This window comes from Manis pentadactyla, chromosome 5, assembly GCF_030020395.1.
Source record: "Manis pentadactyla isolate mManPen7 chromosome 5, mManPen7.hap1, whole genome shotgun sequence".
NCBI lineage: Eukaryota > Metazoa > Chordata > Mammalia > Pholidota > Manidae > Manis > Manis pentadactyla.
The window spans coordinates 106,355,450-106,369,902 of NC_080023.1; the positions used below are offsets into that span (position 1 = coordinate 106,355,450).

The window sequence follows — 14,453 nt, forward strand, 5'->3', positions numbered from 1 at the left end:
AGTGAATTCTTTAAGCACAAAGATTTTGTCTTTTATTGTCCCACAGGGCCTCATGTCTCTAATGAGTTCTGCTCATTCTTGTCTCAAGGTCTTTGTATAGGCTCTTCCGTCTGCCTGGAATACTATACCTTTTCTTTGGCCTCATTTCCCATATTATCAGTTTAATATCAACTCATTTTTAGTCCTTTGCATTTGCTTACAACTAAAAAATCAGGTTGTTGGGCTCCCTATCTCCCATTAAACTGGATTTTTCTTAAAATTGTTTGATCTGTTGACAAATATGGAGGGAATTAGAAAGTTATCTTGCATTCCATAAACATGGTAGACCCCTTCATTTATCGTAGGTCTTCGGCTTCTTTCGAAGTTTTATAGTTTTATGTGAAGAAGTTTTGCATAATGTTTTATTTATTCTTAGGTATTATGATTTCCTGAATGTAGTTACAAATGGCATCTTTTATAATTGTTTTTTGCTATCACGGAAAAGAAAATTTTTGTGTGTTGACTTCATTTGCCAAATTCAATTATTAACTTTAATGGTGTATAGGTAGTTTTCTATGTACATGTTCATGTTACAGTTTCCTATGTATACAAATGACAAATAATGACAATTTTGTCTTATTCCTACACTTCTTTGATTCTGTGTTAGAAATGGTAACAGTAGTTCTCTTTACCTTATTTTGATCCGAGGGAGAAAGTCTCTAATTTTACTATTTAGAATTATATTTGCTCTGTGTTTTTTTGTAGCTACGCTGATAGAGTAAATGAATTTCCATCTATTCCTCAATTTTTTTTTTATAATTAATGATACTGATTTTTATGACATTCCATTTCTGTATCTGCTGAGGTAAACCTATTGTTCCTTTTCTTTATTCTACTAGTGTAGAGAGTGATGTTGGTTGATTTTCAAATGTTAAACTAGCCTTATATTCCTAATGACATCTTGTCATTATGTATAATCCTGTTATTTACATGTTGGTGTTTTTGCTGATATTTTGCTTAGTGTATGTGTTCGTGTTCTCTATGTTCATGAGAGAGATTAACCTGTAATTTTCTTTTCTTGTAATGTCCTTTTAAAATTTGAGAACAGGATAATGCTGGCCTTATGAATCAAATTGGGAATTGTTCTTGCTTCTTTTTACTCTGGAAAAGTTCTCTTAAGGCTCATGTTTTATAAAATTTGCCAGTGAAGCCATCTTTGCTTGAAATTTTCTCTGTGAGAAATGTTTTAATTATACAATTATTTAGTAGCTTTTGGATTATTCAGTTAGTACTTTTTTGTTTGTGTATTAGTTTTGGAAAGCCTTTTTTCCTTAGAAATTTTGTTCATTCCATCTAAATTTTCAAATTACTTAGTATAAGATTATTCCGAGTATCCTCTTATTACCCTTTTAGTGTCAGTATATTGTATAGTGCTGTATCCCTTTTTGTTCCTGATATTGGTAATGTGTGCCTTTTCTCACATTTCTAATCCATCTTGCCAGAGATTTATCTGTTTTATTAGCCTCTTCAGAGAATATACTTTTGGCTTTATTGACTTTTTTTAATGCACATTTGTTTTCTATTTAATTAATTTAAGCTCCTTCCCTCCTACTGTGTTCCCCTTTTGATTTATTTTATTAGTTTTATAAGATGAGCATCTCATTGATTTTCAGCCTGTTTTCTTTCCTAACTTATGCACTATACCTGTCACTATCCCTTTAAATAACAGCTTTAACAGCTTTCCACATACTTTCATCATTATTCAGTTAAAAATTTTTTTCAGTTTTTTATTAAATTATTTTTTTGACCCATGAGTTATTTAGAAATGCAGTGGCTAATTTCCAAATATTTGTATATTCTTTGATATCTTCTGGTATTGATTTTTGCTATTCCACTCTGGTTAGAGAACATATTCTTTGATGTTTTCAATCCTTAAAATATACAGAGTTGCTTTGTGTCACATCATATACATGTACAGTTTTAGTACATTTATTAGGTATGCTTAGAAGCATGTATATTTTACTATTTTGGATATTCTTTCTATATGTGCCTGTTAGGATAAGTGAGTTGATTTTGTCACATTTTCTAGAGATAGTAAATATAAAATATTTTCCTTTTATTTTGGCTGCAAGGGATTTATGTTAAAATCTGGAAATAAGGTTGCAGATTTGTCTGTTTCTCATTTACTTCTAAATTTTTCTTTTTATATTTTGAAATTTTGTTATTAGGTATGCATTTAGAATTTTATATATTCCTGGTAGATTGACCCTTTTATCATTCTGAAGAGTCTAATGATACCTCTTAAAGTATGTTTGACAGTAGATACAGGTGTACTCTTTTCCTTTTGTTTTTTTACACAGTATTCCTTTCTCTGTTTTACTTTCAACCTTTCTATATTCTTATATTTCAGATTATATCTCTTGTAAACAGCATAAACTTGGGTTTTATTTTTTTAATCCATCTGATGCTGTCAGTCTTTTAATTCAAGTATGTAACATTTTAATTTAGGATAATCTCTTAAATACTTAGGTTTAATTTACTTTATCTCTGTTTGTCTATTGATCTATTAGGTTTTTTCCTCCTTTCTTTTCTTGCTTTCTCTTAGAATAAGCAGGTATTTTTATTATTTCATCCTCCACCCATTATCATTTCAGTCATGTATTTTCATTTGTCTTTTAGTGGTTATCTTAAGTACAGTATGTTTCCTTGGCTAAGTAGAGACTAATGTGAAACAGTGCGGGCACGTTGGGAATACTTTTATTCTCTTTACCCCTTAAACATTATTATTACTGTTTTATGTAATTATCATTCATTTACATTTATCTACATTTTGGGTTCCTTATGACCACTCCTAAGTTTGATACTTCAGTTAGAGTTGTCATGAGACTCTCAGCATATAGTACCATGGCTATGATTTATTACAGTGAAAGGATACAAAGCAGAATCACATACATGGGGCAAAATGTGGAGGAAAGCAGGCATAAGCTTTCAAGTGTCCTCTTCCTTGAAGTCACATAAGACATGTTTAATGCCTCCAGCAACAAGTTGTGGCAACATGTATAAAATATTGCTTATCAGAAAAGCTCATCAGAGACCCAGTGTCAAGGGATCCACACAATTAGCTAATTTTCCCATTATTCAGTTACCAACAAGTAAGGAGCCTGCCTTTTCCTCATTGATTTGTGAAACCACAAATTTGTCATATATTAAATTTATATATATATATATATATATATGTATAAAATATGTATGGATCTGTTTCTGAACTCTAGTCTGATCTATTGTGGTCTATCTTGTCTTGTAACTTTTACACACTGGGGTTTTCTTTTTTTTTGAAATATAGTTGATATACAATACTATACTGGTTTCAGGTGTACATTATAGTAATTCAACAATTTCTATCAGTAAACACCATAATAAGTGTTGATACCATCTGTTAACATGCAAAGATATTATAGAATTATCGAGTATATTCTCTATGCTGAACTTTCATCCCTGTGACTAACTTGTTTTGTAGTTGGAAGTTGGTACCTCTTTATCCTCTTCTTTTATTTCACCCAATCCCCATCCCCCTCCCCTGTGGCAACCAGCAGTCTTTTCTCTTTACACAGTTTTTAATACTGTTATTATAGTACATCTTAATCTCTGGTAAGGTAAAACCTGTTTATTTATTTGAGTTGTTGACTTAGTTATATGTAGACTATATATAGTTAAATATATATATATATATTCCTCAATACTATTTTTAGAGATAGTTTATTCTAATTTACCAAAAATACACAACTGGCATTTTGATTGATATTGCATTTAGAATATGTAGATTATTTAGAATATAATCAACATTTTTGTGGTATTGTCATCTCATCCAAGGATATCCAATGTCTCCGTTATTCATATTTTTTTCTTTATTAGAATTTTCTTCATAGCGATCTTACATGTTCTTGTTTAAGTTAATTCCTAGGTACTTTTTTGTTTTGGGATTATTGTGAAGGTACTTTTTTTATTGTATTTTTAAATTGCTCTTCTTAGGGTAGAGAAATTTTATATTGATTATTATTATTTTTTGGTAGGCTGTCAACCTTCCTTGACTATCTTACTAATTCTAGTAGTTTTCTCTTGATCTTTTTTGGCTTATCTGGGTAGATGATTGTCATATGCAAATAGTGGCGGTTTTATTTCATTCTGTTGTTTTACTTTGTCATTCTCATTTTTACTATTGTTAATAGCCAGGACTTCCATGATTAAATTATCCAGTAACACTGATAGTGGTATCCTTGTCTTTTTACCAGTTTTGAAAAAAATGTATTAAAATGTCCAAATTAGGTATAATGTTTGCTAAAGATTTCTGGAATATAATCTTAAATACACTTTGCTAAGAGTGTTTTAAATTAATCATTATAAATAGGTGTTGAATCTTACCAAATTCTTTTCTATATCAGTAAAAATAATTATTTGATTATTCTCAACTTGGTCAATTAACATGAGTTAATTAGGAGGTTTTCTAATGAATTGGCCTTTTATTCCAGAGATAAAAAACTATTTAGTTGTGAATATATACTTTAGATTTCAGTGGCTAATATTTTACGTAGAACTTTTGCCCTATGTTCATAATAGAAAAACATTTTTTCTTGTTCATATTTGGTTTTGAAGTCAAAGTTACATCAGCCACTAAAATGTCTGGGCAGTTTTGTTCTCACTTATAAAAAGCTCAGTCTGTATATAATGGGGGAAAGAAAGATATATCTAAAAAATTCCATAGGATTATTACATCTGTCTTGATCCAGTTACGAGATAGAACCTATACCAGTTATTTTTACAGAGAGAATTTAATATAAAGAATTGATAACCAATTATAAAGTTGCTAACTACCAAAAGGGAGATAGCAACTATAAGAAGCAGCTATTACCCCTAAGGCTGGGGAAACAAAGGGAAGAGGTTGAGATTATTAAAACCTAGAAGCTGAAGAGCAGACTGATAGTTTGAAGACTGACTCAGACCTCTGAGAAGGTGACTACTAGGCTGGTGCTGGAATCTCTTAGGGGTTGTTAGAGTAATGGTCACAAGTAATAACAAACAGATAGAAAGCCCACAGGAAGTAGATGGGAAGGAGTGAGCCCTTTCTTCTCCCTTCAGCTTTGCAGTCTTCTTCTAGAGCTCTGCTTTAGCATTGGCAAAGTCTGCTGTGGAGTTGAGGTGTAGTTTGCGAAGCCTCAGCCCAGTATCGTGAAGCTGGGTATAGAAATGTGGTTTTGGAGCTTAGAATCAATAGCTTAATAACTGGTACAATTGAAAAACTAAACCACACAATACTTAATATCTGTGTGAGCTACAAGTAAATTATACAGGAAATTAAATAGAATGATAGCAAAAACTCTGTGTTTTTGCCATATATTTTATAGCAGATATATATTTTATCAGGAAACAAGAAGGGTTAAAAATAAATGCATTGTATAGCCAAGATATGAAAGCAACCTAAATGTCTATCAGTAGATGAATGGATAAAGATGTGGTACATATACACAATGGAATATTATTCAGCCATAAAAAGAAAAGAAATCCTGCCATTTGCAACAACATGGATGAACCTAGAGGGTATTATGCTCAGTGAAATAAGCCAAACAGAGAAAGACAAATACTATATTATTTCACTTACTTTTTAAAATATAAAACCAAAGCAATACAGAAGGAACAAAATAGCAGGAGACTCATAGACACTGAGAGGTGATTAGTGGTTACCAAGAGTGGGGAGGGGTTGGGGCGGGTTGGCAGGAAGGGTGAGGGGATGAAAGGGCACAATAATTCTCAATCACAGTATAAGTTGGTCACAAGGACAGTAGTACAGCATGGAAAATATAGTCAGTGATTCAGTAACATCTTCTACCTTGATAGTAACTCACTAGAGGGAGTGAGGATTTAATAATATGGGTTAACTGTTGAACCACTGTGTTGTACATTTGAAACCAGTATAAGATTGTACATCAGTGATACTTCAGTTAAAAAAATAAATAAATGCATTCAACTCAAGTAATTGGAAAAGATCAAGAGAGTAAACCCACAGGAGGGAAATTAAAAATATAATGATTGAATCAATGGAATAGAAAAAAGAAACAAAACAAAGTTTAAAAAGTGTCATTCTTTGAAAATATTTAAGGTTATGAACTCAGACCAGGGTCCATTCAAGAGACAGAACCACACTACCGAGTGTTTTTGGTGAAAGAGAAAAGAAGATGCAAATAAAATACAGGATGGAGGAAGTAGCTGCAGACACAATAGAGATTTAAAAAACAAATGTTTTCTCTAGATGTTAAAAACCCTCTCTGCAGAAAATTAAAGTGGGGATGTCTGTCTCACCGGTTTGCCTATTAAATTTCTTGCATCCTCTTGATTAACTTTGCTTTAATTTTTTTCTTCATTAATTATATATTTGTAAGTATGTGTGTTAACATTTCTTATATAGCCATTAAAATATTAGAAAATAGAGTGTATAACTTCAAAACTAGTAGAAGGCAAAATGAAATATGTAAAGAACAAAAGTCAGTCTGAAAGAAGGCAAGAAAAAGAAATGTTAAGGATTAGAGTATAGCCATTGGGCCAAATAATTTCAAGGCAAAAAAGCATTCCTGTGGATATAGATGAGTACTGCATATTTTTAGAACATTCAGTTCATTGGAAAGCTATAACTGTTTTAAATCTGATGTAGTTGACAGGGCAGCTTTGAGATGTATCATGCAAAAATTTACATAACTAATAATAGAGCAACCATTTTCTTCCTTTCTTTTCCTTAAATTGATGTCTGATTGACATACAATATCCTATTAATTTCAGGTGTACATCATAGTGATTAACTATTTTTATATATTATGAGATGATCCCTGAAAGTCTGGTTCTCATCTGTCACCATACAGAGTTATTACAGTATTATTCAGTACTACTGACTATATTCCCTATGCTGTATATTACATCCCCAGATTTATTTATTTTATAACTAGCCATTTATACCTCTTAATCTTCTTCATTTGTTTCATGCAGTCTCCAACCTCTCCCCACTTTGATAACTAATAATGTGTTTCCTATATCTGTGAGTCTGTTTTGTTTTACTCATTTTTGTTTTTTAGACTCCACATGTAAGTGAAATAATGGGGTATTTGACTCTCTCTGAGAAGTTATTTCATTTAGCATAATAACCTCTAGGTCTGTCCATGTTATCGCAAATGGTAAGATTGCATTCATTTTTATAACTAATGTTTCATTGGATATACATACCATATTTTCTTCATCTATAGGTGGACACTTAGGTTGTTACTGTATATTGGTTATTGTAAATAATCCTGCAGTGAACATAGGTTTGCATATATCTCTTCAAATTAGTGTTTTTGTTTTCTTCAGATAAATACGCAGAAGTGGGGTTGCTGGATCTATGGTAGTTCTATTTTTAATTTTTTGAGGAACCTCCATACTTTCTTCTCCATAGTTATCCATCGTGGCTCTATAGAATGCCCACCTTTGTCTTTTGTTAACAGTCTTTCTTTTAAATTCTGTTTTATCTGCCATAAATATTGCTACACCAGCTTTCTATTTCCATTTGTGTGGAATATCTTTCCCTATCCCTTCACTTTCAGTCTTATGTTGCTTTCAATCTGAAATGAGTCTCTTGTAGGCAGTGTATAGATGAGTCTTCTTTTTTATTCATTCTGCCACTGTGTGGTTTTTGATTGGAGCATTTAGTCCGTTTACTTATAAAGTAATTATTGACAAGTATTTACTTAATTGACATTTTAATTGTTTTCTGGTTGTTTGCATAATTCTTTTTTGTTTCTTTTCTCTTTATTGGTTCCCTTGTGGTTTGATGGTTGAGCATATTTGTGACCATTACTGTAAACTATTATCTCCATTTCATGGGATTTTTTTTCTGGGGTTTCATCTTGTTTCATTTGGATTATATTCCTCTGTCTCCTCATTTTATTTGAATTTTTTAGTTTGTTTCTATGAGTTAGTCTGGAACAGCTGTCTCTTCTTTTGAAGGAGTGCCCTTGTCTAGGAATGTGCCCCGTGTAGTCTGCTTGTGCCTGGCAGCTTTGGCTGGCTGGCTGGCTGGAGTAGGTGTGGGCTGGGAGTTTCCAGGATGCTCAGTGCTGGGACTGTGCTGGCTGGATGGCTGGAGCTAGAGTGGGCATGGGCTGGGACTGTCCTGGTATGCTGTTGAGCTGGGAAAAGTCCTGACAAAACAGTTGGTTGTGACGCAGTCTGAGGGGGTCCCTTGTGTACTGACTGAACTGGGGCTGTCTTGGTGGGATGCCTGTAGCTGGGTGGGCTCAGGTGGAGGGCTGTGTTGAGGGGATGACTGGAGCTGGTGTGGGCTGCGGGTCCTGGGCTCACTGGGGTGGCTATAGCAGGCTAGCTAGAGTACCTGGGTCCTGTTACCATCACATTGTCAAGGTGGAAGTGGAACATAAGCAGTGGTTCTCCCAACCCAGAGAGAGTTCCAGTAGTTCCCCCACTGTTTGGCAGAACTCTAGTTAGTAAATGGATTTCCTTCACTAGTCTAGTTCCCCTTTAAACCTGTGGGGTTTTTGCTGTGACCCAGGGTCCCTCCATGTTAAGACTCCCTACTTGCAGGTTGTTGCATTGGTGGGAGGTTCCCATCCTCATGGTGTCTCTATCTACTACTCCTCTCTGTGTGGTCTCTCTATCCCTTGTGGTGGTGTCTTATGGTGTAGAGGCTGTTCAGTCAGACTTCAGTTCTTCTTCTGCATGAGGAATTACTCTGTGTGCAGGTGTAGATTTGGTGTCTCTGTGGGAGGAAGTGGGTTCAGTATCTAACTATGCCACCATCTTGGACCACCTCCCAGAACAACCATTTCCATAAGAGAATTTTATCACATCTCTGTCCATGATTGAGTATGGAGAATATTTGAGCAACAAAATCAACAATTTAATCTAATGGATGTATACTTGGAACACTGAACCCAGCAACATACATATTCAAGGACATATAGAACACACAGGATTTTTGCCATTCAGAAAGTTCATTTCATACAGACCTGTTCTCTGACCAGAATTCATTTTAAGAGTTAAAAACCAGTAAATTAAAAACCTTTATAGTTAGGAAATCAGAAAATCCTAAATAACTCATTAGTTGAATTATAATATGCAAATGAAAATCTATTTAGAGTTGGTAATGAAAATATATCAAAATTTGTGGTATGCAGCTAAACTAGTGCTTACAGGGAAATTTACAATCTGAAATTCTTATGTGAGAAATGAAGAAAGGTTAAAAAAATTACAAGCTGATTGTTATTATTAGAAAAGAATAAGCCCTAGAAAACAGATTGAATAAAGATTGGGCACAAATGAATGGAAGAGAAAGAATATTACAAGAAAGAAGTAGAACGATTTTATATACTATTTCATACTAATTGCCCACTCCCCTTCGTGCACCTCTGTGAGGTCATCATTGGTTCCGAAGTATCTCTGCCCCTGCTCAGCTTCTCTTGTTGATCCCCGTACTTCAGTAGCAGGTGTCTTGGGCAGATCTTTTACTTTAAAGAATAGTATAATACCTTACGTTTGGATATGTTAAGTTGTGCCTTGTTCATATAGACTCAGTCTTTGAACTTTATTATTTCTTAACTTTTAAAAACTCCAGACTCCTTTATTCTTCTGCCTTTTCTGTTTCCTTTGAGAATTACTACTGTTTTCTCTCTATACTCACAGATGCGGTTTTTGCCCACCTCTAAATTCCTTAGTTTGTATTTGAAATCAAAGAGGTTTTGTAGTTTTATAAATATATACTCATAATATTGTATATACTTTTAAAACCATATATTGCCTGCCCTTTCTAAAATCCTTCCTCAGATGAAAATAATTGGCCCTCGTTATTGTCAGACTTTATGCTTACATGACATACATGTAGTGGGGAAATTACTAGACCACTTCCCCTTGTTTTATTTTTCAGTATTTCAGTACTGGTAAGAGTGAGGTATCTGGTCTAAATTAGAAATATTGACAAGTATTGCCAGATAGCCATCTGGGACATGAAGGAGAGTCAGATTCTTCTGGTCTTTTGATTACTTCCATTATGTAAGTTTTTTTTAGAAACTGCTTAAATTCCTTCAGTCTACCATGGCACTGTTTAATACAATGCAACAACTTATTACTGAGTTTTGTTTATTTAGCTTTTGTGCTACTTCTCTAAAAAGTACATTGGGCAGTGAAACAACCTAATTTAACTTTATTTTTGTGTGAAGAGCTGTGAAAGGTCTGAGATTTTATTCTACTTGTAAGCTTACTACAGGACAAGTTTCACAAATGCTTGCATAAGACACAATACTCCTGGGTCAGAGTCAAAGGACAGAATATTTCTTACAGCAACAGAAATAGCCAAAGCAGCAGTGTTGGTACCAGTTCCTTGGCCCTCAGTTTTTATAGTGATACATCGAGGACTGGGTGACATCTGAGTCCATACAAGGAGTCGCTGTAGGAGAACTCTGAACTTATGTAACCTGAATCTTTTGTAATAGGCAGTAAACATGTCTACCTTTTGCTTTGGAGGTAGAAACTCTCTCTGTATATACAAACATCCTTGAAAAGATAGTCTGCAGCAGAGGCAGTTAGTATTTCTGCTTGGAAGATATGCAGAAATGGCAAGAGAAATATGAAGAATTGTCTTTCAACACTTTGGAAGGTAGTAAAACCAAACGGGTTATTTGTAAGGTAGACCTAAATAAGTGACCTGTAGATTTTAGATTGCAGAGGATTGCCTAAGAAATTTTACCCTAGAAAGTAGTGATATTTTTACATATATCCTCAATTTCCTTCTGTAAAACCCTTTTCCCAGTTAGCCTATCTCAAGAGATCCCTATGAATATTAGAATCACACCAATAATTTCCTGAGGAAGATTACTATCAATCTATTTACTGAGTGTCACTGTACTATTCATTCTGTTTTTTCTTAGCAGTGCAGTTATCCAACACTGTCCTTGTGAGTTTGTATCTGTCTTATTTAAGCAGTGCTTCTGTTTCTCTTTATAAAAGTTTAAATAAATGAAAGTAAGTAAAATGACAGTTACAGTATCATTTTTAATTTAGTAAAAATTCACTGAGACAAAAGACATGAAAAAATGGTGGAACTCGTTGGTGTCCCATGGCAGGTTCATATATAGAGAGAGACCGGCTTTCAAAGACGTCTCTGAGACTAAAATTCTTTGAAGTGGAACTTCACTGGGCACTGACGCACAAATGTAACACTTCATTAAAAAACACTCTAAGGCAAAGGGTAATAGGGACTCGGCTGCCCTTTAGACTAGAGGTCTTTGTCACAGATCAGAGCCTGTAAATCTGGCAGTGTTGTTGGGATTGGCAGCAGAGAGAGGGGGGCCATGCTGGTTGGGACACTCAGTCCTGTTAGTGTCTAAATTCCAAGCAAGTAGCAAAAACAAAGAACTTGCATCTTTTATTTCCAGGTCAGCATAATCTCTTCTAAGTTAATTTTGATCTAAGTTTGACTTGGTTGATCATCTTTTTGCCTCCTGCAGTATGTTACTATTCTGATTCTACTCTATCCCTTCCTTTTCTTTTTACTGTCATTTCTCCCTATGATCTTCAGTGATGGGCTTTCCTAAGTTTGAGTCTTCAGCCCTCACTCTTCCATCCTTGATCCTTTCTAGTCTCCCTTTATAGGTCTCTTCCACACTCTACAATCAAATCTTGTGGAGCACATAATTCTAAAGTCTGATTCTGTCTTGAGTTCCAAAACCACTGCCAACTAAATATTTCCATTAAGATATTCTGCCAGTACCTTAAAAAACTTGTAATTCTGGTTTGAATATGTTAACAAAAAGGGCAAAAGCAAAAGGTATGTTTTTATTTTAGTATTTTATTCTTTTAAAAGAAATTCCCCAAATAGATTGTTTTGATAAACCTTTATGGTCTTTTTTTGGATGTTTTGTAAGTTTTGCTTCACATTTATAAAATATCTGTCTTTTCATATTTTATATCAGTTTGTCATATTTTCACTACTGAAACTGAGCATTTGGATTTTTACCTTCACCGCCACATTCTTCCATCTCTCTCCCACCCGCCCACTCCCACTGCACACACACCAACAGGCACAAAAAGTTTTGAAAGCTGTAATATGCATGAGGCTTGGGTTTTTTATTATTATTTTTATTGGTAATGTTCAGTCTGTACTTACGGGGTAGAAGATAAATCTTGTGTTACTTTTCTCTTTGCAGGTCTCTGTGCTTTGAGGAGAGTTCTGAAGAAACAGCCTAACCTTCCTGACAGTAAGGTGGCTAGGTTGGTGAAGATTACTCTGAATGATTTCTTGCAGGGGATGAATGACATCAGGCCCAGTGCTATGAGGGAGGTAGCAATTGATGTCCCAAACGTAAGTCATTTGTATCCCCATGCCAGCCATACTGTTTGAATAAACTCTGAATGAAACTGAGACTCCAGGGAAACAAACTTCCTAGGCTAAGCTGTAACAACAACAAAAAATATATTGAAATTTTTATGGAGATAATTGTAGATGAAATACAGCTATAAGAAAGACTACAGAACAGTCCTTTACCCAGTTACCCTTATCCTTTACCCAGTTTCCCCTCATAGTATTATCTTGCAAAACTCTAGTAATATCACAAGTAGGATATTCATGCTGATAGTCACTGTAATTCAGATTTTTTCAGTGTTACTTATGCTTATTTGTGTATGTGTGTGTGTGTGTGTGTGTGTATTTGCATATGTATATTTAGTTCTATTCAGTTTTATTACATGTGAAGGTTTGTGTATCCATCAGCACAGTGAAGATACTGTGTAGTTCCATCACCACAAGGATCCCTTGTGTTACTCTTCTATTACCACACCCACTTTGTTCCTGCACCCATTTCTAAAATTCTGTCATTAGAGAAATGTTACATAAGTGGAATTATACAGTGTGCAGCCACTTGGGATGTTTTCTCATGTAGCATAGTTCCCTGGAGATTCATCAAGTTGTTAAGTGTATCAGTATTTTGTTCCTTTCTCTTGCTAAGTAGTATTCTGTGGGATGTTTAACCATTCCATAGTTTAACCACTCATCTGTTGAAGGACATCTGGGCTGTTTCCAGTTTGTTGCTATTGTGAATAAAACTCGTGAACATTGTGTACAGGTACTGTGTGAATGTAAGTTTTCATTTCTCTGGAATAAATGCCCCGGAGTGCAGTTGCTGAGTTGTATAGTAAATGTGGGTTTAGTTTTGTAAGAAAATGTCAACTAGGCTAATTTTAGAACAAAAAAGAGAGAACTTGGCTTGACCATAAGGCAAATATCTGGGTAGCTTGAGAAAAGTTTACAGATCGTTCTCCGTCAGTTTAGGAGAGCTCTGATAGAAGAGTGGAATTTTGTGGCTGCTCTTTCCCTTTGTCTCTATAATACTGCCCCCATTTCTTTTTCTCTTTTGAGGTAGTCTTGTTGCTTCTGAGATAATCCTTTGTAAAAACTCCCACATTACAGTTATTTGAAAACAGCCTTGTTGAGAGTCAGTCATAGCTTTATACCCTTTGCCCCACTGTCAGTATTGACAGCTCTCTTGGTCATTAACTAATGTTTTTTTAATTGTAATCTTTAAAAAAAAAAACTGAACTAAAAGAGACTAAAAAGATATTAAGTCAATGGAGTAGATTATGTGGAGTGATACAGTGAGGATAAATCAGTAGATTTGTTTTCACTTTGAAAAGTAACTGTTCCTTGAAAAATGTGTTTTGTCATCAAGGGGAAATGCTGGTTTAAATAAAATCAATTGTATTTCTTTGCTGCAGGACTTCTCAGAGTCTTTCAGTATGCTAATTTGTATTAGGAAGTATCAAAGAGCTGTTACGGAAATTTATTTGACCATGGACCAGGTGGAGCAGACTTTCTGCATTTTGTAATGTGGTAGATTACAAAAAATGACCTCAGACTCTTCCCTTTTTGCACTGCAGCTTTGTGAGTCCTACCTGAAAGAGGGGAACCAAGTTATCCACCCTTTGAATCTGCACTTCACCATGTAGCTTGCTTTGGCCAATAGGTTATTAGCAATCATGATTCAAGCAAGCTTGAAAGCACCTGGGGCTTGCTTCTTTTGCTGCTCTTTGAAACTCTGTATTAGGTATGTTAAGAAATCTGTACTAGCTTCCTGGAGGATGAAAGACTGTGGAGCAGAAATGAGCCTCCTAGCTGGGATAAACTCAGTCCAGCAACCCTGCCAATTGTGAGACATGTGACATCATGCTAGACTATCTCACCCCAACTCAAGTTTGCTTACGACCTGAAGAAGCAACCAGTTAACCTTGGAATTGTCAGAAATAATAAATGTCTGTTGTTTTGAGCCATTAAATCTGGGGATAGTTAGCAAAAGCTAAGTGATACAGACACTTGTTAACGCTCATAGAACACAATTGTTTTGTAAGTTTAGAATGGGAAGTAGTGCCCTAGAGATAGGAACATGCTTAATGTG

The 14,453-nt window shown here is 34.7% G+C and overlaps 1 protein-coding gene across 5 annotated transcripts in view; it reads left to right on the forward strand.

Moving 5' to 3' along the window:
- AFG2A (AFG2 AAA ATPase homolog A) overlaps positions 1 to 14,453 on the forward strand; it is a 383,456-nt gene that overhangs the window by 44,559 nt on the left and 324,444 nt on the right. For all 5 annotated transcript variants that reach the window (XM_036922969.2, XM_057502600.1, XM_057502602.1 and 2 more), the window contains one exon: positions 12,213 to 12,367. In XM_036922969.2, coding sequence (XP_036778864.1) covers positions 12,213 to 12,367 — 155 coding nt within the window. The remainder of the gene's footprint in view (positions 1 to 12,212; positions 12,368 to 14,453) is intronic.